The sequence below is a fragment of the Mustela erminea genome, chromosome 8 (assembly GCF_009829155.1).
Source record: "Mustela erminea isolate mMusErm1 chromosome 8, mMusErm1.Pri, whole genome shotgun sequence".
Taxonomy (NCBI): Eukaryota; Metazoa; Chordata; class Mammalia; order Carnivora; family Mustelidae; genus Mustela; species Mustela erminea.
Genome location: NC_045621.1, coordinates 24267580 through 24295156, shown reverse-complemented (window position 1 = coordinate 24295156; position 27577 = coordinate 24267580). Strand labels below are relative to the sequence as shown.

At 34.3% G+C, this 27577-nt stretch overlaps 1 protein-coding gene across 2 annotated transcripts in view; it reads right to left on the bottom strand.

Annotated features, from left to right (window-relative positions):
- The window catches only part of SPAG16 (sperm associated antigen 16), a 1029828-nt gene that overhangs the window by 362867 nt on the left and 639384 nt on the right, over positions 1-27577 (bottom strand). The window contains exon 14 of one of the 2 annotated variants that reach the window (XM_032354710.1): positions 22579-22659. The exons of the other annotated variant lie outside the window; for it this stretch is intronic. Coding sequence (XP_032210601.1) covers positions 22627-22659 — 33 coding nt within the window. The 3' untranslated portion in view covers positions 22579-22626. Of the gene's footprint in view, positions 1-22578; positions 22660-27577 lie in introns of those variants that run through there. 2 annotated transcript variants of the gene reach the window in all.

Below are 27577 nucleotides of genomic sequence, written 5' to 3'. Positions count from 1 at the left end.
CTTGTCATTCTCACAAAAGAAGCTCTCAGTTTTTGCCTATGTTTGTCTTTCTGAAGCACACCTTGATTTTACTGCTAGAGTATGAAAGAAATTATATAGAAAATTAAATTATAAAGTTTTCCCTTTTTTTTTTTTTAGCGTTTTCCCTTTTTATTACATTTTTAGTTCATTTTATTTATTGTTGTTTTAAATGGAGCTCTGCTGTATGAAGCAAGCAGAGGGGAAGTATGAGAAACAATCAGTTTTGCTTGGGACAGAATATCAACAGACACTTTGGTGAAACCAAAGTATAACTAAAATTGTCAGGAAGGATTTTTTAGTTTATTATTAAAAAAGTAATACCTCTTGTGAATTCAATTCATACTCTTGTGATTATAATATATGATGCAAAGAGGAAAAAATTCTCCAAAACTAAGGCTGGAAGAAATGGCCTAGACCTTGACTCCACATAATCTATGGGTAACACTGCAGTTAACATTGGAGTTGTGGCTGATACAAGAAAGTCAGAATTTAGCAGAATGAATGATCTCAAAATGAATTAGTTGTGCCTTAGGAACAAGGTATCTCCTTCCCTTTTTGCCACATTCTGAGTTATACCAGAAAAAGTCAAAAGCAGTGTGACTACATCAAAGGTCACTAGACTTCTAGAGAGTCAACTTCTGCTTCAAAGATAGTCGCCCAATGGCTGAGCACCTGCCACTAATTTCCTTGTCCAGTATAGCACTTTGGACCAGTTAATTCAGTTTACTTTACCCAGTACTTATGAAGGACTTTAGGAAGTTCTAGAGGTGGAAAATATCCATATTTTAAGGTGTTTTTTAAATTGGCTGACCTTTTCTACTCCATGTAAAAATAGTTCCTCTAATAATAATGATTTTGCAATAGTAAAAAAAAAAAAAAGAAAATCATTGCTTTAATTTACATGAATAGAGCTTATTATATAGCATATTCATGTTTGAAATCAATATATAGATATGTTCCATTTAATAACAATATACCATATTACAAATCACACAGGAAAGGAATGTGTTAAAAATTAAGTCTGCCTCTAGGGCACAATTTATCAGCTACATCTAACAACATAGGATAAAACCCCCATGATATGCAGCTGCTGGGAGCCTGACAACTACTCCCAAGGAAAGTGAGAGTACTGTGCAGCAGCCCTTAAGGCTGATCATCCTTAGCAGTGTCATCTGTCAGACTCTGGAAGGCAGATCCCCTGTGGGTAGGTCAGTATTCTCGCTGACTCTATTAAATTGCAACTATGTGAACTTCCCCATCATGGGTCATCTACTCTTTAGGTGCAAGAAATGTTATATCTTGAGATTTTACACTACTCTAAGTATAACTGGAAGAGGCCTAATTAGAATGTTATAGCAGATACACTACATCACTTAGAAAAGCAAAATGAAAGTTAGCACCCACAAAGGAAGAGAAGCACAAACTTTGAAGTGAACGAGATGGGGAAGGAAATAGCAAATAAAAAAGCAAATGAGTTTAATGCAACTTTTCTCTCTGAAGGCTCTCTGAACCTGGCCATTTCATCACGCACTGAATGTGCTTCTGCAACTCTTCTTCATGCGGAGCATTGGTAAAAGCTTTTCTTGGCAATTCTTCTTGGTCTTCCTTTTTCTACCCTTAGTTTGATAAATGTCTTTTCCTTTTGAGCTATTATTCCTCTGCTATAAAATATTTTCTGAGAGAAAAAAAAAAAAACCACAATGAGCTGAGTAAGAGACTGGCTTGTAAAACACTAGCATTAGCAAAATAGTACTGCCTGTCGTCCTTGGAAGGGTGGAGGCCACAGGAGAGGTAACGTGAAATTGCCAGAGATATTCTTGGAGCTAAATTCAAACATAACAAACTATTGTGTCATCATTATTAAAGGTAAGACACTGCTGTGATTTTATGTTTCAGAATGTACAGTCAAACGTGTCCTCAAGGAAATAAGCAACCTCACTTTTTTAGCATGGCTCATCCTTCTGTATTCTGAGCACTTAACAATTATGTTTTAGAGTAAAAATGAGTAATATTGTTCTGGTGACTGTCACGATTTGGCTTGAAACCTGTAATCTCTTTTGCAGAAGTGAACCTTTTATTTTTCTTTTTTTCTTTTTCCTAAAGCCCATAATGACTTTGGTGGAGAGCAAACGTGCTTTAGTAACCCTGGAGAAGAAATAATCTGGTGACAGAGAGAGAGAAAACAGATGAGAGAAGAGGGGAAAGCTGTTTAGTAGTATAGACTACCAAATTTCAAGTGCCTCTTACCATTTTCAAGAAATGACTTTTACACTAATTCCTTTATTTATGGGAATAAATGTGGGGTTTTTTTGCAGATTCATTGTGAATGTGAAACAGGGTTAAAATTAACCAATTAACTTATAAAATGTTTATATGAGCTTTTCAGATTAGTGTTACACAAAGCAAGATAGTCAGAACTAAAGCAGACAGTAATAATAGTTCAAAACCACATTCTCTTTGAAATTATATGTTAATTCATTCATTTACATGTGCACGCATTTATTCAAAAACACCTGTTAGGAGTGAAGTGCCCATATATAAAGTTACAAATATGAGCACACACATGCATGGTCCCTGCCTTGTGGAGCTTACAGTATTGTGTGAAGAATTTGCAGTTTTATGAATGACCACAACAGTGAAATTTTACATAGTCTAATCTTCCCTCAGAAAGTGGCTTCAGTGGTGAGAACTAAAGAACTCATAGGTGTTAAGGAGGCAAAAAAGGTAGGAGGTCCTTTGTAAGTAGAGAGAACAAGACATACGATAACCCTGCAGAGGATGTACATGTTGACTGTGGGAACTATGGGAAAATCAAATGGATTCAGCCAGACAGACCAAGAAAGAGGATAATAAGATGAAGTTGGAGAGACAAGTAAAGGCCAGGTCATTTGAGGTGTAATAGGTTATATTAAGACATTTAAAATTTTTTTTCTAAGAGAAAAGTGAAGCAATTTATGGTTCATAAACGGGAGTTGATGGGACTGGAAGGTCATATGAATATATGAAATTAGAAGGGACTTTGGAAAAAATCACTAGGGCTACAAAATGAAAACAGATGGGTATCAGGCACACTGTATATGAATAGATTAACACATTATTGCATAATAACCAAAGCGGTAGCCCCATTCTGGAACCGAGGAGGAAACCACCCTGTCTTCTGGGTCATTCCTCCCTTTTCCTGGAGGATCACATATGTTTTATCACCTGACAGTACTACTGTCCTGACCCATAAAATCCCAGAACTTCAAAGGCCTTTCTTCATTTTGTCCCATCCCTGTCCCCTTTAGGCTAAGCTGATGGTGTTTCCGCTGTTCTAACACCATGTCTCTCCCTGGCTTCTGCAGAGAGGTTGATTAGATCCATGAGTCATACCCACAATCACCTTATGGAATTACTGTCCATGCCATTCTTGGTGTTTTCTCTAAAACACACCTTCTCATTTTTTGCAGTACCGATAGACTGAGAATTTTCCAGCTCTTCAAGTTCTGGTTTCTTTTGGCTTAACAACCTATTCAATTAATCTGTCTTCTTTCATGTTTTACTATAAGCAGCAAGGAGAAACCAGGCCACACTACAACACTTTGCTTAGAAATCTCCACAACTAAATACCCAAGTTTGTCACTTACTGCTTTCCCCAAAAACATTAGAACACATTTTAACCAACCTATGTGCTGCTATATACCAATGATCGCCTTTCCTTCAATTTCCAGTCAGATGTTTCTCATTTTTGTTTGAGACCTCATCAGAAGCACCTTTACCATCCATATTTCTACCAACAGTCTCTTCAAGGCAATCTAGGCTCTTTCTATCATGTACCTCATAACTCTTCTGGTCTCTGCACTTCACCCAGCTCCAAAGCCACTTCCACATTTTAGGTATTTATTGTAGCATCACTCCCTTCTTGGTACCAAAATTTGAATTACTATGCTAGGTTTGCCCTAACAAAATGTCACAGATTAGGTGGCTTAAGCAATGGAAATTAATTTTCTTACAGTTCAGAAAGCTGTAAGTTCAAGATCAAGGTACCACGGGATTACTTTTTTCTGAGGCCCCTCTCCTTGGTTTGCAGATGTTCTCATTCTGTTCTCACATGGCCTTTCTTCTGTGGGTATGCATCCCTGGTGTCTCTGTCCAAATTTCTTCTAAGAACACCAGTTACATTGGGTTAAGGGCCTACCCATAAGACCTTATTTAACCTTAACTACCTCTTTACAGGCTCTGTCTCTAAACACAGCCATATTCTGAGGTACGGGGGTTAGGGCTTCAAAATGTGAATTTGGAGGATCATAATCCATCCCATAATAGGCCCCTTCCCATGCTTCTACTTAACTCCATAGTTCCTTACTAGAATACACACCTGTTAGGCTGGTGCCCTCTTCATTTTTCCTGATCCCATCAGTTCTTTTATTGCACAAATGAACTCTACATCTGACACTCCTGTATCAATTGCTGTCAGGTTTTATATTCAGATATCTAATACATACATCTAGAATTCTGATTTATTGTAATGAGAATGAGGTAAACTATGTGTATGTGTGTGTGTGTGTGTGTGTGTATAAAACATTTATAAATGTTTTATAGGGGTGCCTGGGTGGCTCAGTGGGTTAAGCCACTGCCTTTGGCTCAGGTCATGATCTCAGGGTCCTGAGATCGAGTCCCGCATTGGGCTCTCTGCTCAGCAGGGAGCCTGCTTCCTTCTCTCTTTCTCTCTGCCTGCCTCTCAGTGTACTTGTAATTTCTTTCTGTCAAATAAATAAATAAAATCTTTAAAAAAATTTATTTATAAATGGTTTATACACACACACACACACACACACAAACACAAACCACATATAGAGAATACCTATAGTGTTTGGGAGAGTGATAAGAGACATTATCTTTTTCTCTAATTTCATAAATATCACTTAATACAAATTATATTGAGAGTTAGATAAGAATGTGGTAACTTGAAGCTTCACTGCTATGTTTTACTCAAATTCCTCAAATCAGACCATTTGGACATTGATTCTGACATAGAAAGAACCAGGACAGTGCTTCTCAAATTGTATTTAGAAAAACTGCATTAACCAGAACTATTTGGGACACTTGTTAAACAATAAACATACCTAGGATCAAGATAAACTTAATTAGAATTTCTTGATATGGGGCCCAGGAGTCTGCATCTAAACCCAACCTCATCAAATGACTCTTAAATACATGAAGCTAAAGAAAATTTGGCTAGGATTTTTCTTCAGGCCTCTTCTTGGTGACAGAGACAGTCATATTGTTTTTAAGACAGCCCTTTCTCTCCTACTAAAAGGAACAAATACTGTAATGCAATTGGTATAAGTTTTGATAACACAGAATTGAAGTATGAAGAAAGGTCCATTTGCTGATGCCCTTCAGGATTAAAAAATTCTATCTGAAATGTATATAGATAAAATCTAACCTTTATATATTCCTTTTTCTATCAATTCTATTCTTTAATATAGAACATATCTTAAAGCTGTTTTATATATTTTTCAAATGGTGTTTCTACAAAATGTACATTTTCAAAGTATTAAAAAAGGTTCTTTTTTTTCTTTTTCCTTGTAATTTGAGGTATGTTATATAACTTCTCTTAAAAAATTACCTCGATGTCTGTCCAGTCTTGTCCTCATGGGATTTTGGCCCTCAGGACTCCCCATGGCTGTCTCCAGATTTCTCGCAATAAACTCACAATGGCTGTGGGGCAGCCTGCCGGTCCCCAACTACCTGGCATGGAGCCCACAGAATGTACAACTGCAGAATCTGGTTTTGAGACATCTTAGAAAAATGATACTCTGTGAACGGAAAATACTTATACTCATGCATTTTAAAGGTCATAATTTACATCATTATAAACATCATCAACTAGGAATAGGAACACATCTATAATGATTTACATTTATAACCAGATATAGATATTTCTACCAGGATGATTTATATATATATATATATATATATATATATATATATATATATATATATGATTTTCCATAGAATGGCATTGTTATTTCTGAAACAAAACTAGAGAGAATGTCACAAACCAGAGAGCATAAGAGAGGTTAAAAAAATAAAAAGCAGCTTTATCTTAAATAATCTGGGTAAGGAGGTAAGGCTATTGTTCATATAATCCAGATCAAAAAAGGCAAATAAATATTGAAGGACAAGAAGAGATGTTGCTGCTCAAATGATCAAGATCAAGACTACCTTTAATACAACAAAGTTTCATCTAATTTCTTAACTGATCCTCTCTAGTCATTGAGACAAGCTTTTTCAGATTGCTGTTTTCACTTTAGAAAATGCCTAAACTGCTAAATTCTGCTTAGATGTTACCCATGGGGAATAATGGATAAGTAGTTTGTTTCTTTCTTCAAAGCCATCTAGGAACCCTGAGCAGCCCCACCGCCAGCCTAGTTACCATCACCACAACCGTGAGCAGCAGGGCTGGGACTCAGCAGCCAGTTGCACCTTCAGTACTGCTCACAGCAAGCCTGTCACCACCTGCAGCCAAGCAGGGAAGAGAAGCCAGAGCAGCCCCACCTAGGCGACACCTACCATATTAGGGAAGAAGGTCATCACAATAAAGGTTTTGGTAATAGTAAAATAATTCAATGTAAGACATAGATATGGTTTCATTAATATGAATGATACCAAGGAAGATGTATTCATGCATCTGACTGCCAAAACTTCACCGTGTAGGAGATGGAGAGTCTGTGATGTTTGATGTTGTTGAAGGAGAAAAGGGTGTGAAGGCAACAAATGTGACAGACCTTGGTCGAGTTCTAGTCCAAGGCAATAAATACGCAGCAGACTGTAACAATTATAGATACTCTCAAGGCACGGGTCCACAAAATTCCCAGCAGAATTGCCAGAATCGTGAGAGTGGGGAAGAAAGTGGGATTGGAAAGTGTTCCAGAAAGCCGGGTCTAACAGCACTGGCTCTACAGCAGGGTCACCTCCCACCTTACTGTATGCAGAGACCCTGTGGGCTTGGACCAGTCTTCCAACTTGCTGTGCAGGGAGAGCTGATGGGAGTTGCTGACAACCAGGGTACAAGAGAACAAGATAGACCAGTGAGACAGAATATGCACTGGGATTGTAGACCATACTCCACATGCTTCCTTCCCGCCAAAGACAGCCTAGGGAGGACAGGAATGAGGAGGGTAAGGAAAATCAAGACAAGATCCAAGGTTAGCATTTACCTCAATGTCAGTATTGACACTGAAATTCGATTATCAACACAGACACCGAGAAAACCCAAACCACAAGATGGCAAAGAGACAAAGCAGCCAATCCACCAGCTGAGACTTCATCCCCTCCCAAGGCTTACCATCTGTACTGTCATCTGCTTTAGTCATACAGCAAGAAGAAATGAAATTCCAGCAGTAAGAAATGAACAAAAGATTCGAGCTGAAGACCTTAATTGCTTGTTTTTTGCCCATTGACCAGATAAAAAGAACTATCCTCATTATTTATGCAGCATGGGTTTTAATTATTTTTACCTAGATACTTCTTTTGGCAACTACAAAAAAAATTTTTTTTTAAAACAAATAGCATGGAGGACATGGGGACTTAGAGTGGAGAAGGGAGTTGGGGGAAATTGGAAGGGGAGGTGAACCATGAGAGACTATGGACTCTGAAAAACAATCTGAGGGTTTTGAAGGGACGGGGGGTGGGAGGTTGGGGTACCAGGTGGTGGGTATTATAGAGGGCACGGATTGCATGGAGCACGGGGTGTGGTGCAAAAATAATGAATACTGTTATGCTGGAAAAAAAAAAAAAAAAAAAAAAGCCTGGTTTTTCTCCATACACCTTTAAAGGTTTTTAAATTGCTTCATACATGTTCAAGTTGACATTTTTAAGAACACCATTCTTAATTTGTAATAAAAAAATTTACAACTTGACTTTTTTCCAAAAAATCAACAAATGGCAAGCACCTGTTAATGAGTTTAAAAAAAAAAAAAAAAAAAAAAAAGCCATGTATCAAGTTGTCCAGGGCTGGTAGTGACTTAGGGAACCTCAGTAAGCAGCTTGTATTGATGGAGAAACTATAGCTTGGCAGCAGAAAGAAAAGACAAATTACGTCTTATGAACCATAGTGACTAAAGGGGTATTTACAGAATTTATAAAAATTATTTTATTACTTAGAAGATTGTATTTAGAGCAATTTCTAGAGTTTTTAGTGCTGTATAAAGTAAAAATTACACAAATGTAAGGACTGTTATTATTTACTTGATGGTACCTTTTTTTGAAAGAAATTAGAAAACATCAGAAAAAAAAAATGTTGACATGAAATAGAAGACACAGAAGACAAGACTCCAAGGAGTAAGTCAATGTATCTTCTGCTCAGCAAATAGGACAAGAATATGTCATAATTCTTATCTACATGGAGTTGGGGACTAAAAAACAGAGAAGTATAACGGTTGTTTACATTCAGATAAGGAGTACATATATCTAGAACTTTATTTACTGTAATAAAAATAAGAGACACTTATGGGCTATACAAATACGTCTATTACATGGCGATAGTCTATCTCAGTATTGTACATATACAAAAAATCTCCATTGTTTTCTAATTTTCAAATGGACTTAATAAAAATCTCAATTCTGTTTATGATAGCATGGATAATATCAATTATCTAAGCAACTAGGCCACTGCATTGTTTCTTCAGATGAATGAAACTCCTGGTATGAAGCCTGTAATTTATCTGAACACAGACCAGGGCTGCAACCAGGTAAGTGAATGGTTCTAATCCCATGCTCTAAATGATCAGGCTATTCCTCCCACTCTCATTATACTATTTTTTCCTCCAGCTATGACCCATTCAATCCTTAATATTTTAGAAAATAGAAAAATACAAAAAGGAAAGTCACATCAAATTGCTGAAAGGAAGGAATGAAAGCACCTGCTCTACAACACATTAACTCCTGTCTTAGTCTGTTGGCGCTGCTGTAACAAAGCACCACAGATTAGGCTGCCTTTGGTGTACCAGACTGCTCTCTCTACCTGGAGCTTTTTAAATTTTTTTTAAATTTTTATTTTTTTAATGTTGTTTAGTAAAGCTTCATACCAGGTGAGATCTCTGATTCTTGTTAAGTCTGATTAGAAAATCCATTATTTTATGTTAGCTGACTGCCCTCAAGAGATTTTTCTGTTAACAAGTATAGATTTTAAGACTTTTCTCTAAAACTCACTCTATTAACAAAATAAAAAGAGGCTGCATTTCTTCATAACTGCCCTCTAACAAAAGTGGATATGAAGTTCTGTTTTACTGCGGAGCACTTTGATGGACTGGGATAGATCAATTTAGAGGAGAAACTTAGAAGTCCTGCATCTACACACTCACTGCATAACAGTGATCAATTCAAAGTGATATCATGGTAAACATATTAAGTTTTATAATCTTACTAAATAAAAAATTTAGTAAGGACTTTTTTTGGGGGGGTGCCAAGCAATAAGTAATAGATAGATAGGTAGATAGATAGCAAAAGCAAGATGATTAGTTGGCATCAGACTTCTAAAAAACTGTTTACAAAATAATGTACCAGTAGAGCAGCATTTTAAATAATCCAAGGAAAGAAAATGTAAATCATAGATTTTATAGTCAGCTAAGTTTTCATTCAAGGATCAATAGTGAAGACAGAGAAAAACAGTTTTAAATACAGAATCCAACTAAGAGATGAATTGGAACATTTCAGCAATAAGATTACTGGTGAGCTTTTTAATATATTATAGGTTTAACACTAAAAGGTAAGGTGGATGGTGAAATAATGTTTATGATATGCACTACATAGTACGTGTTGTATGTTCTGACAGAGTAGAAAAATTGTACTTAAAAATGACAGGAGAGGGGTGCGTGGGTGGCTCAGTGGGTTAAGCCTCTGCCTTCGGCTCAGGTCATGATCTCAGGGTCCAGGGACTGAGCCCTGCATTGGTCTCTCTGCTCAGTGGGAAGCCTGCTTCCCCCTGTCCCTCTGCCTGCCTCTCTGCCTGCCTCTCTGCCTACTTGTGACCTCTCTCTGTCAAATAAGTAAATAAAATCTTTAAAAAAATGACAGGAGAAAGGAATCGGTAGAGGGAGGTTATAGTATGGAGTTAAAAGCATGTCATTAAAACTGCAATGTAGTAACATGGTTAAAAAAAAAAAAAGCAAGCAGGGAAACAAAAGAGTTTTAAAAATAAGTAAAAAGTTAGCCCACAGAATGAAATATAGTCCTTCTTAAACACTAAAAGAAGTTTTTTAAAAAAGAGCCCCCAAACCATTTCACATAGAGTAATATAGCAAATACAATATACATAATTATTACATAAAATAATATGAGAGTTGCAATTAAACATTTCACATATCAATAAATGTGAATGAATGACTTAACTCATCTATTAAAAGGAAACGATTTTCAATTTGGCAAAGCAGAACCCATATGTATTCTGTATGAAAAACACATGCTTAAAATACTTTGGAAAAGCTAAATATAAAGAAATGGGCAAAGACACTTCTAGAAATAATAATAAAGCAAACCAATAATAATATCAAATAAAATAAACTTCAAACTAAACTGTGTTAAATATGACAGAATTAGTTTTTAATGCTAAAAAGCTCAGTTTACAACAAATACCTAACAATTGTGAAAAGCTATGCCCCAAAATAATACAGTAATACCTTTGTAAGCGAAAACTATAAGAGATGTAAAAAGACATAGAAAAAAACATACTAACCTTAGGTAATGTTAATACATCAGAATAAGTGACACAAGAACAGGATACAGAAGTCCTACAGAACCTAACCAGTAATGTAGAAATTTACACCCTAACAAATTGTGATTATACCTTCTCAGACACTTATGGGACAATCATAAATTCTGATAATATATTAAGTCACAAAAAATGAATTTCATAATTAAAAATGCTGCAAGTAAAATTTTAATGCATAAAAAATAGAAATTATTTAAGATAATAAAGATTAAAAGATTATTTTAACTAGAAATGATGTTTACTAAACAATTCTTGAGTGAATATGGAAATACAAAATAAAATAAAAGAGCATATTAAAAAGAATAAAAATGAAAACAGTAAGACACATGTATGAATGTGTGTGTATATGTGTGTGTGTGTATATATATATATATATAAAATAATGTGTGAGACAAAAAGCAATAAAATAAATTATATAGCCTTAAACACTATCAAAGAATATGCTTAAATTAATAAGTTAAATTTTCTGCTTTAAAATCTAGAAATATGAAAAAAGAAACTAAACCAACAGAAAACACAAAGAAGGTAAATAGAATTTAACGCAGTCCTGACTTTAAGAATGTTAATGTTTCACAGACTCAAAAGAAAAAGAAAAAAAGAAATTAATAAAACAAATAAGGAAGGGTAAAAAATCCTACTACTGAACACAAAGAAATGACTCACCATATTTCAAATAGATAACATTTGAATAAGTAACACCAACTCAAATAACTTAAACATGGGAGGGTAGTAGTTGGACTGTATGCCTTCAGGCTAAAGATAGAAAAAGCTCTAAACAAATATTGAATGCTAATTATTAGTAGGCCTCCTTTCTTAGACACCTGGGTTAGTAATAGTGAAACTGTTTTCTCTGCATTATAAGATTGAGCATATAAATAAATATATTATGGATAACTGGGGCTCCGTTTGCCATTGGCAAGCAGGAGAGTTTTAGACATGGAAAAGGAGGAAAATAGAATGAATTCTGTCATGGGATTGGAATTAGAGGTGTCAATGTGAATCCATAATTTTTAATATATCTAGTTTAATGTGTGTATGTGTTTGTGTGTGCATATATTCATCTTTGTATCTATTTCTAGCTTGGTTTACTGAGAAGGACTAGGTGCAATGACCCCACCGCCTCATAGTCATGACAAGTAGAACCCAAATCTTGATCTCTAATAACATTCTCCATTAGAAGTAACCAGGGCTTCTAGAAGAAAAGGCTGATTCCAGTGTTATAGCAAGAAAAGTATAAGATGAGCCTGAAATTTCTTGTGCTGAAACTGAGGGAGGTGCTCAGAGAATAATATGGACATGTCAAAAGGACACTTTAGTCACCACAGAGGAACTTTCATTAGACAAGAATGTAACAATTTGAATGTTAAAATAATGGCATAAAAATATAACTCATTGAATGAAAGAGAATATTTGAATTCACGTTGATATAAATCTTCAAAAAATGAGGGAGAAAGGGAAAAATTCTTCCTTTCAGCAGAAAACCCACTGATAAATGAAGAAATGATGGCGTTAGGAAATCACCATCAACAACCATCATAATAATAATCGATGAATTATCAGTGGATGCTAAAATGAGTAAGTAAATTTTTTAGAAGACATGGAATATTTACAGTCTCAAAGTAGCAAGATAATTATTAATTTTATATATATATATATATGAAATAATCAGCTCCATTGTCAAAAAACTTAACAGAGTCCAAATGATCAAAATTAACGTCACCAGTAATGATATAGATCAACAACATGTGCCTCATGATACAATTTCCTGAGAAGATCATTATGACTAAGATATTCCTGTTCAAGTTTCATAAGCTGAATCTAATCAAGAAGAAATGTCAGACAAACCCAAATTGAGGGACACTCTATGAATAACTGGGTTGTAATGTTAATGTCAATGTTATGAAACACAAAGAAAGAATGAGAAACTATTCCAGATGAAAAGGAACTAAAAACACAATGGAATGAGAACACATGATCCTAAATTTTCTTTTGTTATAAAGGCATTGGTGCAGTTGGACAAATTTGAATAACCTCTATAGATTAGATATTGCATCAATACCAACTTACCCATGTGGATAATTTCTCTATGGTTATGTAAAAGAATATCTGTGTTATTAGGTATTACTCAATAAAGTATTTGTGGGTTAAGGGATATTATGCCTACTATTAACTCTCAAATGTTTCGAAAAACATATATGCAGATGTATATTCAGAAAGAGTGAAGGGATAACGCAGCTACAGTACGATGTTAACACATGGGGAACCTGGGTGAAGTGTATATTGCATTATTATTTTAACTTTTCAGGAGGACTGGAACTATGTCTAAATGAATGAATGAATGAATGAATGAATACATGAATGAAAGAATAAATAAAACCTTTCATCACCTTTCATCATTTCCCCTGCTACCATCTTGTTCAAAGTCTACCAAAGTATTCTGCCTGGATAGTTGTCTCTCTGTCCCCTTTCAGTCTATTCTCAGAAGCATAGCCCACGTAATCCTTTGAAAGTATAAATCAGATCATGTCACTGTTCTGCAGATAGGTATAGTGAGGACACTGGCCCTTTTGACACTGTACTGAAATAATGTGTTCACGTATCTTTTTCAATCACTAAACTGTAAATTTCATAAACTGTAAATGTAAAATATTCATTTTACTATGCTTGCCCATATCCTTGCCCATATTCCCTTGCCCATGGCCTCCACACCCACCAGAGTACTGACACTCCACAATGTTTATGTATCTGAAACTCTTTTCATGGCACAGAATTTGTTCCCTGTTGATATTATCTCTGATCTCTAAGTACACAGTAGCATTCTGATTCTTTGTATAAAAGAACAAATGTGTCCTGTGTCATGGATATTTCTATTCCTGAGGCTTAGATTATGCCAGAAGGAAAGTAAGGGACCATCGAATATTTGCTCACTCATTGTCTTTATATCTCAACTTTGCCAAACCAGAAACCCTTGTTACACCTTCAAAGTACATTAATTTAAAAAATTAATATAGACTTATGGATGTTATTTTATTTTTGTCTTTTCTAAATTCCTCATTTTATTATAACTTTAGAATTTGATTTTTACCAAGGGCTTACAACATGTAATATCCCTGAACTTCATTAAACTATGAATCTAGTTGTGCTTTCCAGATGACTGTGGCACTTTAAATTCTCCCTAGCTTTGCTCTAGATGGTAGAAACACATCATTCTCTGGCAAAGTCTCCTTTTTTTCTCTAAACTGGCCCAGGCTCCAAGCAGCTGTATTCCTGCTTCTCTGTTACTGATACAAGTGATTGTTATATCTCCTCAATATGCCCATAAATTTTCAGCTCCCTATTATTCATTCCGTATTTCATGGCTGTGTTCACTTGTAACTATTGACAAAAATGATTAATTATGGAAGTAGCAACAGATTCACCATTTGTAAAATATATGCTAACACTAACAGTGTATTTGGGAGGGGAACATAAAGAGCTAACTCTTGAAGATTCTGTTGCTATGATGCTGGACAAAATGAGGCACATATGGGCTAAGAATGGTAGATTAAAGCCAAAAAGTCCATTAATCACACTTGCTTAATTTCTGTGGAATATTCCTGGACCTTTTGCTCTATCAGACATGAGCAACTTGATTCAGGGGTTTCCACTTGGCTTGGTATGGGTCTTCCCATCAGCACACCCTGAGACAAACACTTTGAAGGTCATTTACTGGGGATGTGAATTCAGAAGGCACACACAAGGGAATGGGAAAAGTGAAACAAAGAAGGGAGAAAACAGTAAAGGGCACGTTATGGGTACACTGTGAGCAGTTAGGACTAGGACCCTGAGGTACCACTGAGGACCCTATGAGGAACCATATAAAATATGCTTCACAATTGTCCTACAGTTGTGGGGGACAGGTATATTAAACTATTTATCCACTGATTTCCATTTGTCTCCCAGAGATATGGACTTGAGCCCAGTAAACTGTGGCATCTAAGAAAAACCCTTAGAGAAGGAAACCTCAGAAAGATGAAGATGGAGCCCTTGAGATAGGAAGTTGATAATGGCCCTGGGAGCGGGCCAGTAAGGCTGCAGGTAACCATGAGGTTATGGGATCAATGGCATCTGCTACAATCTCCTAGCATTATTTTACCAGCCGACCCAGTATAGATGCATCACTTCTGAACACAGAGCCAAAAATACTGGCAAAATCAAATTCACTTGCAAAGTATAAGTCATTGATTGAAATCTTCGTATTTTTAGTACTGATTTCAGACTTCAAATTCATAACCACAGCACTTCTTTATATAATACATGTAAAATAATATACAAATTGACCAAGCTTATTTGCAAGGTCAATCTATAATTCTAAAATAAGAAATAAAAATAAATGTGTTATTAATATATTATGTTTTTCTTTTATTTTTCCTTTTTGAGTAACTAATTTGTTTCCTCTTTGAAGAGTTTGGATTAGGAGGGAAAGGCTAGAATGAGGTGTGAGTGAGTCTTGTTTGTGGGGCATTTCCACATTTTCCAAGCTCTTGTTCATTTTCTATTCTCATTCTTTTCCTTATTGTGTGTTCATATGTATGTGTTTTTTTCTGTTTTTTAAACTACATTGTCCTTTCTGCTATCAGTCTAGTCCAAGCTGCTGCCATCTTTTGCACAGGTGGAGTACAATAGCCACACATGATGTTTTTGCATCTACCACTGCTTTTTCCTCTCCATAACCTTTAGACTAAGAAAAGGTAAAACCTTTTTTTTCTTTTTTTGCTCAAAACTCCCTAATAGCTTCCAATTTCACCCTGAGTAAAGACTGAACTCATCAAAATGACTTACAAGATTATGTAACTTGCCCCCACTTCCTGCCCACCAACAATTCTCTGGCTTCATTTCATATTTTCAAAATTGCTGTTCCCATTACTCACCCACCCAAGCTACTCCCAACTTGTTCCTCAAAGCCACACTGGACATGCTCCCACCCCAGGGTTTTTGTACTTACATTTTTTCCTCTGGAATACTTTTCCTCAATACAGATATCTACAGAGCTCCCCCCCTATCTTCTTTAGGTTTTTGTTCAAATTGTATCTTAATTGCTATTGCAATAACCCTTTTCCCACCAGTCAAATATTTCTTATTTCCCTGATTTTTTCCCTCTACAACATGTATCATCATCTAACATATTAGTTTTCCTTCTCATTTATTTTTTTATCTGCCTTCCTCTAAAAATCTTCCCCACAGCAGAGATTTTTATCTGTTTTATTTTTATATTTAATTACTACATCTATAGAACTTAGAATAGAGCTTGCTGCATAATAGGCATTTAATACTTATGTGTTTATTGAGCATATTACATGTAGATTTTTGGGTGTTTATATCTATGTGCATGACTTTTTTTTAAGTAACAAAATTCCTTTTCACATAAATATAGAAATAATAAAATTATCCAGGAAACCAGAAAAAGAAATTTCAGTTTCACTGCATCAGAGATATAGAGAATTCTTATTGAAGAATATCCTTTAATATATTCTAACTTTGTCAAATGCACATTAAATTAAAATCTTGGTTTGAGACACTTGATATGAAATTATAATTGGATATCAAGATATGTGTAGTATCCACAAAGATGCAGAAAGAGACTAAAGTATGCAAACACTTTAAAAAATACTAATGGACAACCTAATGCTTATTTGCTAAGCTGAGAATCCTATTCAGGCTTTAGCACATCAGGATGTATAGTGAGTGACTGAAAAGCAAAGAAGATATTTCTTGCATTTCTCACCATTTGCCCACTGACCCGTAGTCCTATGGTCTTTATAAACTATGACATTTGATAGAAATGTGAGTCAAATCCCATAAGCCAATACAAGATGTAAAATATATGATTTCTGTCTTGGCATTGCATGCCATATTCCTCATTAACTCACCATCATTTCCAACAGTCAGGTACTATAAACTCCACATAATAACTGCTGAAAATAATGGGAAGACATGGCTGGCTCAGTGTAATCTGAGAACTGAAGTACAATAGTGTGCTAGTTGCCTTGATCTCACACCATCATCCAACTATAGGCAGATGCTACAAATCCCAGAAAACAGCTGGGAGGAAAGTAGGAAACTTGAAGGTGATATTAGAATTAATTATGTATAATATATACAACTAATATATATTTAATAATAAATATACACATATAATATAATACATATATTTATAACATAAAATATATAATTATATTCAATATAATGTACGATTACATATGCTATGTATAATACTTAGTTAACTTAAAGAACACACTCAATCATTAATAGTACCATTAAGAGAATCATAATAAATTCCAAGAAGCACTAATTTCCAAAGACAAAGGAAGAAAAATTTAAATAACTGAAATTTAGCCAAAATATTGACTACTTTGCATTTAAAACAAAGAATCCAGTTAACCAAACTAAATTTTTAAAAATTGTCCAAAATTCTATGTCAGATAATTTAAACATCAATTCCAGAATATGTAGAAATAAATGTCAGTGGTAGCCTGCATATCAAACATGTTTAATAAATATATAAGACATTTCAATGGTCCTAAGATTTATGTATTAAAACATTGACAAGAGAATTTTAGCCTAATTTGTAATATCAAAGTGACAAGAGTGTGGAAAAGTAGGCACACTCATGGAGTGCTGGAGGGAATACATAAGTAGTTATGGTTGACTTTTTATAGAGTCTTTGTTGAAATGATTTAAATCCTTTCTTAAAATGTAGATTACAACACCTATAAATATATATCAAGGAGATGAGATGATGACTCTGAAAAAAGGCACCTGTAAGGATGTTTTCTGACGTTTTGTTCAGAGTAAAAAATACTTAAGAAACAATCAATCATCTTTTAGTAAGAGAATGTCCAAGCAAACAGTGATGAATCTATTTAATTAATTATAATGCATCCATGAGAATGAGAATACATACGTATTTATATTTAAAATATTCAAGATATATTACCGAGTGAAGACTAGTTAACTTATGTATTATTAAGTATGGCACAATGCTACTATGATGACTACAGGAATTAATTTAAGCAATATCTGAAGAATTTAAAAATCTGAAAGGTTTTAATAGTAAAATTTTATCATTAGTTATCTTTAGGGTTGTTTTTAGTATTTTTAAAAGTCCACATTTTCTACATTGAGCAATATTTTACTTGTGTAAAAAATATTTTACTTTGTGTAACAAAGAAAAATGGTTAAGAGTCTCATGCTCTATCGACTGAGCTAGCCGGGCGCCTACAAAGAAAAATGATTAAAAAGCAAGAACTGGGTGATGGGGATTAGGGAGGGGATGTGTGGTGATGAGCACTGGATGCTATAAACACCTAATGAATCATTGAACACTGCATCAAAAACTAATGATGTACTATATGTTGGCTAACTGAACAAAAGAATAAAAATTAAATTAAATTAAATTTAAAATAAAAAAAGAACTGATTGAACAGTGGCATGACCTCTCCTTGAAGCAGATGGAACTTTAACGAGATACCCAAAGTCCAAAGATATCCAGCCTTTAGATAGATAGGGATTTGGAAATCAGCAACAACAGACCAAAATGGGGAAAGGCTGAAAGGAAAAAAATGAGAAGGAAGCTGATTCCTTTAACAAGACTCAAAGAGATTTCCCTTTTGGAATCAAGCATTTATGTTATATACTACATAGTTAGGATCTGTTTCATAGCTCTATTTTCTCTTTCTTTGATTGAGTTGTCAATCTTTCTTCAGTTTTATATTTCATAGTAATTTTTAATTTTAGTTTAATACCTAATAAGCTAGTTTTTCTTATCAATCTTTGTTGTTGTTTTCTGTTTTATCAATTGCTCCTCCAGATATAAAGGTTAGAATCACTTTGTCAATTTCCAAAAGCATCCAAAGCAAAAATGTTATCAGAATCTTCCTTAGAATTTCATTAAACCTATATATTAGTTTATAAAGAAGTTAAGTGGTATATTTGTCTCTTTTGAACAAAGAACTTGGCACGTCCTTACATGTATGTCAACATTTATTTACTTCTCATTATTATGAAGTTTTATTCTTATATATTACACAAAATTTTTGTTTATGGAGTATATTTTTTGTTTATGTGGTGAATTTGCATTTTTAACTTTTGTTTTTGTATTGCCAGCAGAAAGGACACCTACTGACTTTTTTATTTAATTGTGTTGGGTTACCTTTATGACATTTTAATAGTTCTAAAACTCTGAGTTGGTTCTTGGTTCCTCAGGATTTTCTAAACTGGTCATTGGAAATAATTATCTTTTAATCTTTCTCTCTCTAGATTTTTTCTACATTACTGAAATAGTAAAATGATAAATAATAGTGAGGCAAAGGCAAAACAGGTCTTAGTATGGTTTGTTAATGACTTTCCAAAGAAGCAGGTTTTAGATCAACAAATTCTGTTTTTTCATCCCCTATTAAATTATTCTTTAGTCTTTATTATTTTTAACTGGTATTTTGGTTAATTTCATTGTATTATTCCTATTATTGTAAAGTGACTATTTTTAGGCTTTCTGAAACAGTAATAAAATCATTTAATACTCTGACTTTCTCCTAAGTATTTTTTTGGTTGTTGCTCATATATTTTATCATAAAGTAAACTCCTTATTGTAATTTTAAGATGCTGTTATTCTTTGACCCTTAAGTAAATTAGGAGGAGCATACACCTATATGCATGTTTAAGTATTAAATGTTTTTCTTTGGTTTATAGGCCTTTATAAGTATGTAGTTCATAGGTTCCTTTTTATTGTTGATTTATGCTTCCCTATTACACTCATTCAACATCTAATACATCTTTAACCATTTGATATTATTTGGGTTTTAGGTGTGTATCCTTTAGGATTCATGAATATAAGCAACAGAAATTTATTTTGCTAACTACTACCCCCTTACTTCCCCAAAAAGAGAAAAAAAATAGTTTGTTATAAAAAAAGAGAGAGAGAGAACTAAAGGAAACTAAGTTACAGTAAACACTTTCAAATTCCTGAGAACATCTGGCTAAGACACTGCCTCTAAGTATGGACTCTCAGTAATATTTCAATCACAAACAATTTCCTACATGGTCCTCTGTCACCGCATTATCCAAATTCAAAGTTCTAGATGGGCATGCCCATCTGCTAACTTCCCAGAAACCACAAAAACAAATGAACAAAAAAGAACAACAACAAACACAAACAAACAAAATTAGACATTTCAGTCCTGCCTCATGATAAATTCCATATATTGCTAGTTTTTCCCCAGAGGAGAATATTTCTTGGCTGCTAGGCAGTCAAATAAACAACAAATGCCCATTATATTATATCTTTTACAGAATCTTATAGTTTAATTTTATTGTATGACTAAATTTGAAATGGTTTTGCTTTTAAGTATAGAAGATATAAATGCCACAAACTGAAGTATCTGAATTTATATAAGTGTACTAAGAATCCAGGTATGCTCTGTATGTGATGCAGAAGGAGGGAGGGGCATACAAGGTGAGTTGTCTTTTTTTTTCTAGTATTTTCTTCATTGAATGAAAGGCTTGAGTATAATTAATGGTCAAATAAATGATTATATGGAGTGTTCATGATTATCCATTAGAAATACATTTTAATTAACTGTTAATTTTCTGGTTCTGTAGATCTACATAACAAGAGGTGTAGTTTTACCTTACACTGATCACAACCACAGTAGGATGCCAGAAACTCTTGCCAAAAAATGCTGCATTTAATTTCTAGTTTCATCAATGGTACCTAAAAATGATAATTAACATGTAGTGCTACAATGAATTCAAAGTTAAGACTATCTTGAAACACAGCCAAGTCATCATTACTGAAGCTCTAATGGGTTGAATGTATAAAAGAATAAATAACAAGTGACAAGCTTATTCCTAAGTAATTTCTATATGTTAAACTGAAATTAGGGGACTGCAAGCAAGATAGGTCAAATAAACATCATAGGGATGGTGGAATTACAAATTGATGCAATGAATTACAGTCACTGCGTTACTGAAAGTGACATCAACAGACAAAACACTGGGTAAAGCAATCTGCAATGGACTTGTTCAATTTCATTAAGCACCATTTAACTCATCAACCAAAGAGACAGAACTACAAATCATGAGAAGACTTGCTAGTAACATTCTCAGCTACAAATCAAGGGAAAAATGACTTCATTTTTTACTTCAAAATACATATTCCTGGGCACCTGGGTGGCTCAGTTGGTTAAGCAACTGCCTTCAGCTCAGGTCGTGATCCTGGAGTCCCAGGATCGAGTCCCACATCGGGCTCCTTGCTCAGCGGGGAGTCTGCTTCTCCTGCTGACCTCTCTACTCTCATGCTCTCTCTCTCTCTCTCTCAAATAAATAAATAAAATCTTTAAAAAAAATACATATTCCTAGTGTTAACACTGTGATTTGATTATTAGTTCTATTTAAAAAGAAAATGCTAAACTTCATAGGTATTAAACATCATGTTTTATTACATACAACTAGAAAGTGACAGAACCTGGATTAAAACTCCAGTCTATCTGATTTAGGATTCTATATTTCTCTACAGTGTACTCAAGGCAGAAAGGATAGAAGCAATCCACTGGGATTTCCTTCTGGTCAAACACAGTCTATAACTAAGGTGCCCTCAATAGTCTTACAGGATAACCCCATCTCTTATTCAATTCAAATACATCAAAAAATTTTTTTCCACGAGACCACACCTAGGTTCTATTACATCTAAAAAAGATGATTATCTGTGCCTCTCCTTTGGCTTTAACTTTCCAACAGTCATCTATCCATTATAATTTCACCGGCAATCTGAATAAAAGTAAGAAACAGTCATTTAAGTTGTTCAAAAGAGGAATGTAAAAAATCTCCTTTTAACTTTGGCATGCATTGTAGGATTTCTACAAGGATACACAAGGATAACTAATTATGCTTTACCTTGCATTTACCCTTACTCTTCCCTAAGAATGTACATTATGATAAAAGAGACAAGGTAATGAAGCTAAATTAGATTTAGAGGGTTTTCATTTTATTTGGGACACTACCCAACTCAGTGTCATAGACAGATATTTACAAATGCCTTTTAATGATCAGGTTTAATTAATGTCATCAAATAACATAGAGATAACAAGTAGCAGCAAAGGGACATGACCTTTCATGTCAGAAGGAACAGGGTTGCAAACTTTTTTTTTTTTTTTTTTTTTTTTAAGATTTATTTGTTTGAGAGAGAGAGAGGAAGAGAGAGCGCAATCAGGAGGGGTAGATATAGAGGGAGAGAGAATCTCAAGACAACTGTGCTGAATGTGGAGCCTATTGCCAGGCTCTACCTCATGATAGTGAATTCATGACCAGAGCCAAAACCACAGGTCTGACCCTTAACAAGCTGCACCACCCAGGCGCCCCCAGGATTGCAATCTTAAGACCACCATTTAGCTGTGGACCTTTGAAAAACTTTGTTTAACACCTCTGAACATCATTGTCTTCTTCTATAACGTGGTGAACATATTCTCTAACATGCAATATTGTTTGTAATGTTCAAGTCATGTATCTAAACTACCTGACAGAATATACACTAGTTATTTTTATGACAGCTATTACTAAGGAATACAAGAGGAAATGACCTATCTATATCTAAATTTCATACCTTCCTAGATGATAATATCTATGCTAATAATATACTTTTAAAGTGATACAAATGACCCATTTCAGCAATGACTTAAAAATTGAGTAAGCATATGGGGAAAAGTTTTTGAGATTTAGCTCCTGTTATTTTTATTCAAAGGACAAATTTATGATACCTGGTATTTTTCTTTTGTATTGGTCCCTCCAATTGTAGAATGCAATCTAATCCAGACAATTCAATAGAAAAGACAATGCAAAGGGTGTCTTAGCTATGACAAGAGTGAAGTGTTATTGAAAATATTTTTTTCCTAAACAATTGGAGATTTTACTTACTGTTATGCCCACTTACACCACAACTTTATACATCTTTATTGAATTAAATTAAAATGAACTACATGAAGTATGCAGGAGTTATTTCTAACTCTTACAGAACTGAAATAATTGCATAAAACTACTTTGTTTCCATTAGAAACACATAGTGATAAATCATTGTTTCCATTGAAATATGACATTCTTTTCAAAACCTGGCACCCACAAACAAAAGTCTGGTTTTTCCACTGATGGCCACTGCAATGCTATTTTTGTTAATTAAAAAAAAGATAAGATGGGGCGCCTGGGTGGCTCAGGGGGTTAAAGCCTTTCCCTTCGGCTCAGGTCATGATCCCAGGGTCCTTGGATCGAGCCCTGCATCGGACTCTCTGCTCAGCGGGGAGCCTGCTTCCTCCTCTCTCTCTCTGCCTATGTGTCTGCCTACTTGTGATCTCTGTCAAATAAATAAATAAAATCTTAAAAAAAAATAAGAGAAAACGAATGGTATATTTGTGATATATATGCGGCAATGTCAGATTCTATGTGCTGTACAGAGAAAAAGAAATACAGCATTTTATGAGTTAAATCACAATCTTTTGAAATAATATTGTACTAAATTAACTTAATTAATATATGATTGTTTCATTGTGTATTAAAATACTTATTTTTTATTTTTTATGTTTAGAAAACAGTTGATTTTTCAGGTAAAATGTTTTTTTGGCCTAAAAAGAAAAACATCTGATTAATGGTTTTTCCCCCTTCCTTCCCTTCCTTCCAACATCTACTGAGCACCTATTATGCCCAAAATTGTGAAAGTAGAGAAGAAAGCTCAGAGTTACATGACAGACAAATATGAGTAAGCAAACAACTATAACATGATATTTATCAGCTATTATAAGAATCTCTGAAATATATTAAGTTCTTATGTCAGTCAAACTTCTAAATATTTTATATGATTCCTCATTTAATCCCCATCACACTTTAATGTGATAGGTACTACTATCCTCCACATTTCACAAATGAGGAAATTGAGGCACAAAGATTTTATACAATTATGGCAAAAGCTAATAAGGAGCAGAATTTGGGTTCAAATCCTCAGAATGTGTTTGCTACTACTGTCCTATACTATTTGATATAACCAAAGAGATAATTTAGGACAGAAACCTAGGATTCTATAGAAACACAATTAAGTACATTTATTTTCTCAGACATAGCTGTTGGTACCACATTGTTTGTATTTGACAACTTCTGATTAGTTTATAAGACCAATGAATCAACCTCAGGATGAGAAAAATGCCTAGGAAAACTTTAACAAAAATGTCTTTGCATAATTGGTGGATGAATTTGGAAATCCAGTATCCAAATTGATAGCTACAGACCATAATGCACTTTTTCCCTTGGAGTTTTGTATCTGTGAGACATCATTTGCAGCTCTGATGGTTGCTAAGTCCAAGCAATAGATGTGACTTGTGAATTACGGAATTACTGTGGTAAGCCAATATTTTGGGAAATACAGGCAGAGGAAATCATCTTTTCTCACTGAAATGTCATTTTAACACTATTCTAATTTTCAGTGAGACCCATCAAAAATACAATAGAGAGTTGAGGTTGGAGAACCAGCCTACTTCCTGATACTGCCACTGGCCAGTTGGCTGATCTTGGGCAATATGTTTTACCCTTCTAAGCCTTTGTTTTCAATGTTTAATATAGACAAAAATGGTAATTCCAGTAAGCATTACATAGATGGTATAGGTGCAGTGATGGCACATAGGAGGTATCCAATCAGTGTGAGTCACCAAATCACCTCTTGGAATAGTGAGCTTTGATACAAAAAGCCAAAGTCATAGTTATATATAGCAATTACTACAGTATTTTAAAATAACTTGTCTTTATGTATATACATCTTTTTATCTTTATTACCACTGCATAGTAATTAATAGACTATGTGTTTCCTGATGGCAGGGACTCTGTCACAGTCAACAATCCTGAACCTAAGATGTTGTGTGGCAAAAAGATCTTCAATACAGATTGCTAAATTGAATGTGCCTGAGGAATAAAACCTAGAGCGAGAAGGTGCAAGCTCTGCATTTACTTCCACAGTTTTAGCTTCCGAAAAATGATAGGCTCCTCTGAGAGTTCATGAGATCCCATCAAGGGAAACCAAGAGGTGTATGCAGGGTGTAGGTTGAACTATGGAGTTCGCACAGGGCCAGGCACCAGACAGGACCTAACAGTATAACTTTTTGGTGAGTTCTTGGTTTTTCCACTTTACAGGAATTCACAGTGATCAGTTACTGGATATTCTGGCTAAAGCTAAGTCAAGACAACATTGTATGCTAGATAAAAGCCTGTGGTTAGTCTAGGGCACAAGGCACAGCCACCAAAGGCAGTCCTAGCCATGAACTCTCTGTGTCCAATTCTTCAAAAGAGACAAAATGTCAGCAGCTCTGACTGTTGCCAGTCCAGCTCTGAACAACTCAGAGACGTATTATTTATCCCATTCTATGTTTTACTATACAGTGAATGCATTCTTTAAAAAAAAAATTTTAAAGCTTAATATTTTCATTGGACTTGTGAATGATTAAAAATCTCATTGCATTTATTTTAAATGGGCTTCCAAATCACTGATGTATGTTGGGAATTTTTTCATGTCCCTTTCTGAGAGGTTGTTGTAAGTATTCATCAAATGTCCTATATTATACATCATTTTCTGGCAATGTAACAATCGTATTTTTCAATTTTAGTAAAATAATTTCACTGTTTCATAACTTTGAGGGGAAAAATACTCTTTCTGCATGTAATTCCTTAAAAGAGAATAAGTTCATGAGTTTTCAAACTGCAAGCTATTTAATAGCCTCCATTTGGTAATTATAGAGATTTATATCCCTCTCCTCATCTCCCACAGAACTCAGAGCTGAACTGTCCAGTTGACTTAGAGACTGACTTAGAGGTCTCTACATTCATTATCTTTGACAATAGGCTGTTAGATTAGGTTAATGATTTAAGACTAGTATATGTTTGGAAATGGGAGAAAGAGGTTTAAAATTAATTTATAGGAATATAATCCACTGGTCATTTTCATGTTTCATCAAAAAATATTTTAGAGGATGTCTCAGTAGTAATTGATCACATTGATGTGACACAATGGGCTGTCCTTGCTTTGCTAAGAGAGGGAAGCCATTCATCTCCTTTTTAGTTCAGACTTTCAGTGTAACCAGACAGTTTATCACTTACCAAGGAATTAACATAATCTAAAAGTTATAAAGAAGAAGAATACTGGCATACTACAGATACAGTTCATGTTACAAGACCAAACATGCCATCCATATCAATAACGTCATATAGTTTTTACTCTCAGTAGAAACTATAGCTATTCTCCTTTTCTCTTTAAATAGCCCTTAATATTCAACTACAAACATAAATTTCCCTTTTAACTCTTTCATGAACCATTGGGATGGTTCAGACAGTGAATAATTTCATATGATATCCACAACATAAAATATATATATATAAATATATATATATTTATACATATATATATATAATTTAAATCTAGTTTTTTCGAGGTTTTCTTTATTTTATGTTTTAAATAAATAAATGAGGTGGATATGAAACAAAATTACTAGGACTGCCTAATGGAAATTTAGTAAAACAATTTTGTTTAATTCTAAAGTTGCTGTGACTTTGTTGTTTAATTCTAAAGTTTGTTTATTTCTAAATAATTTAATTCTAAATGTTAATTCTAAAGTTGTTGGGGGAAATTGGAGGGGGAAACAAACCATGAGGAGACTGTAGACTCTGAGAAACAAACTGAGGGTTTTGGAGGGGAGGGTGGTGGGGGCTTGGGTGAGCCTGGTGGTGGGTATTAAGGAGGGCACATATTGCATGGAGCACTGGGTGTGGTGCATAAACCTTGAATTTTGGAACACTGAAAAAACTTAAATTTAATTTAAAAAATTCTGAAGTTGTCTATTAATTGTAGAATTTAATATTAATATTTTAGTTCATAACTTCATTGTCTAATTATTAATAAAATAAGTGAATTTCCTTTGCTTTACATGCTAACTCTAAATTACATAATGCAAATTTAAATATTTTTTACAATCTGTTTTGAAAATGTTTTCAGAAAATACACTCATTAAATGGTTTTATTTCTAATCAATGATGCATTTACTATCATTTATGCACAACATTTCATTCACATCAAATTATTTTAGAGTCCTTTTCCTAGTATTAACTTATATTTATTTATTTATTTATTTATTTTATTTTTAAAAGATTTATTTATTTATGACAGAGAGAGTGAGTGCATGAGCACAGGAGCAAGGGTAAGAGTAGAGGGAGAAGGAGAGAATCTCCAATGGACTCCCCACTGAGCATGAATTCCAAGGCGGGGCTCGATCTCATTTCAACCCTGAAATATGACCTGAGCCAAAATCAAGAGTCGGATGCTTAAATGACGGAGTCACCCAGAAGCCCCCTAGTATTAATTAATTTCATACCAGCATGCATAGTAATATAAATTTTAATTTGTCATTAAACCAACTTAATACATGTGACTATATTTACATGAACTACAAGATACTTTGGAGATTCACAACCTTTCTATGAACATACAAATAATCCAGTGCTATGCTAATGTATACTAAAGGCCCTGTTCTGTGGTGAATTTTTTTTTTTTTTTTTTCTGCTCTCAGAGATACCATGCGGAGTAAGAACAATACAAAAAGAGCTTGCAACATCAGGTAGGAAGGTTACCATCAGTACACAGCTCTGTGCATTTAAGGCAGATACGCAGAGGCAGCTTCTCTTAACAAGAACAATTTCACTCCTAAGCATTAGTGCTTCAGTTTTTCATATGAGGGAAAATAAATAAGA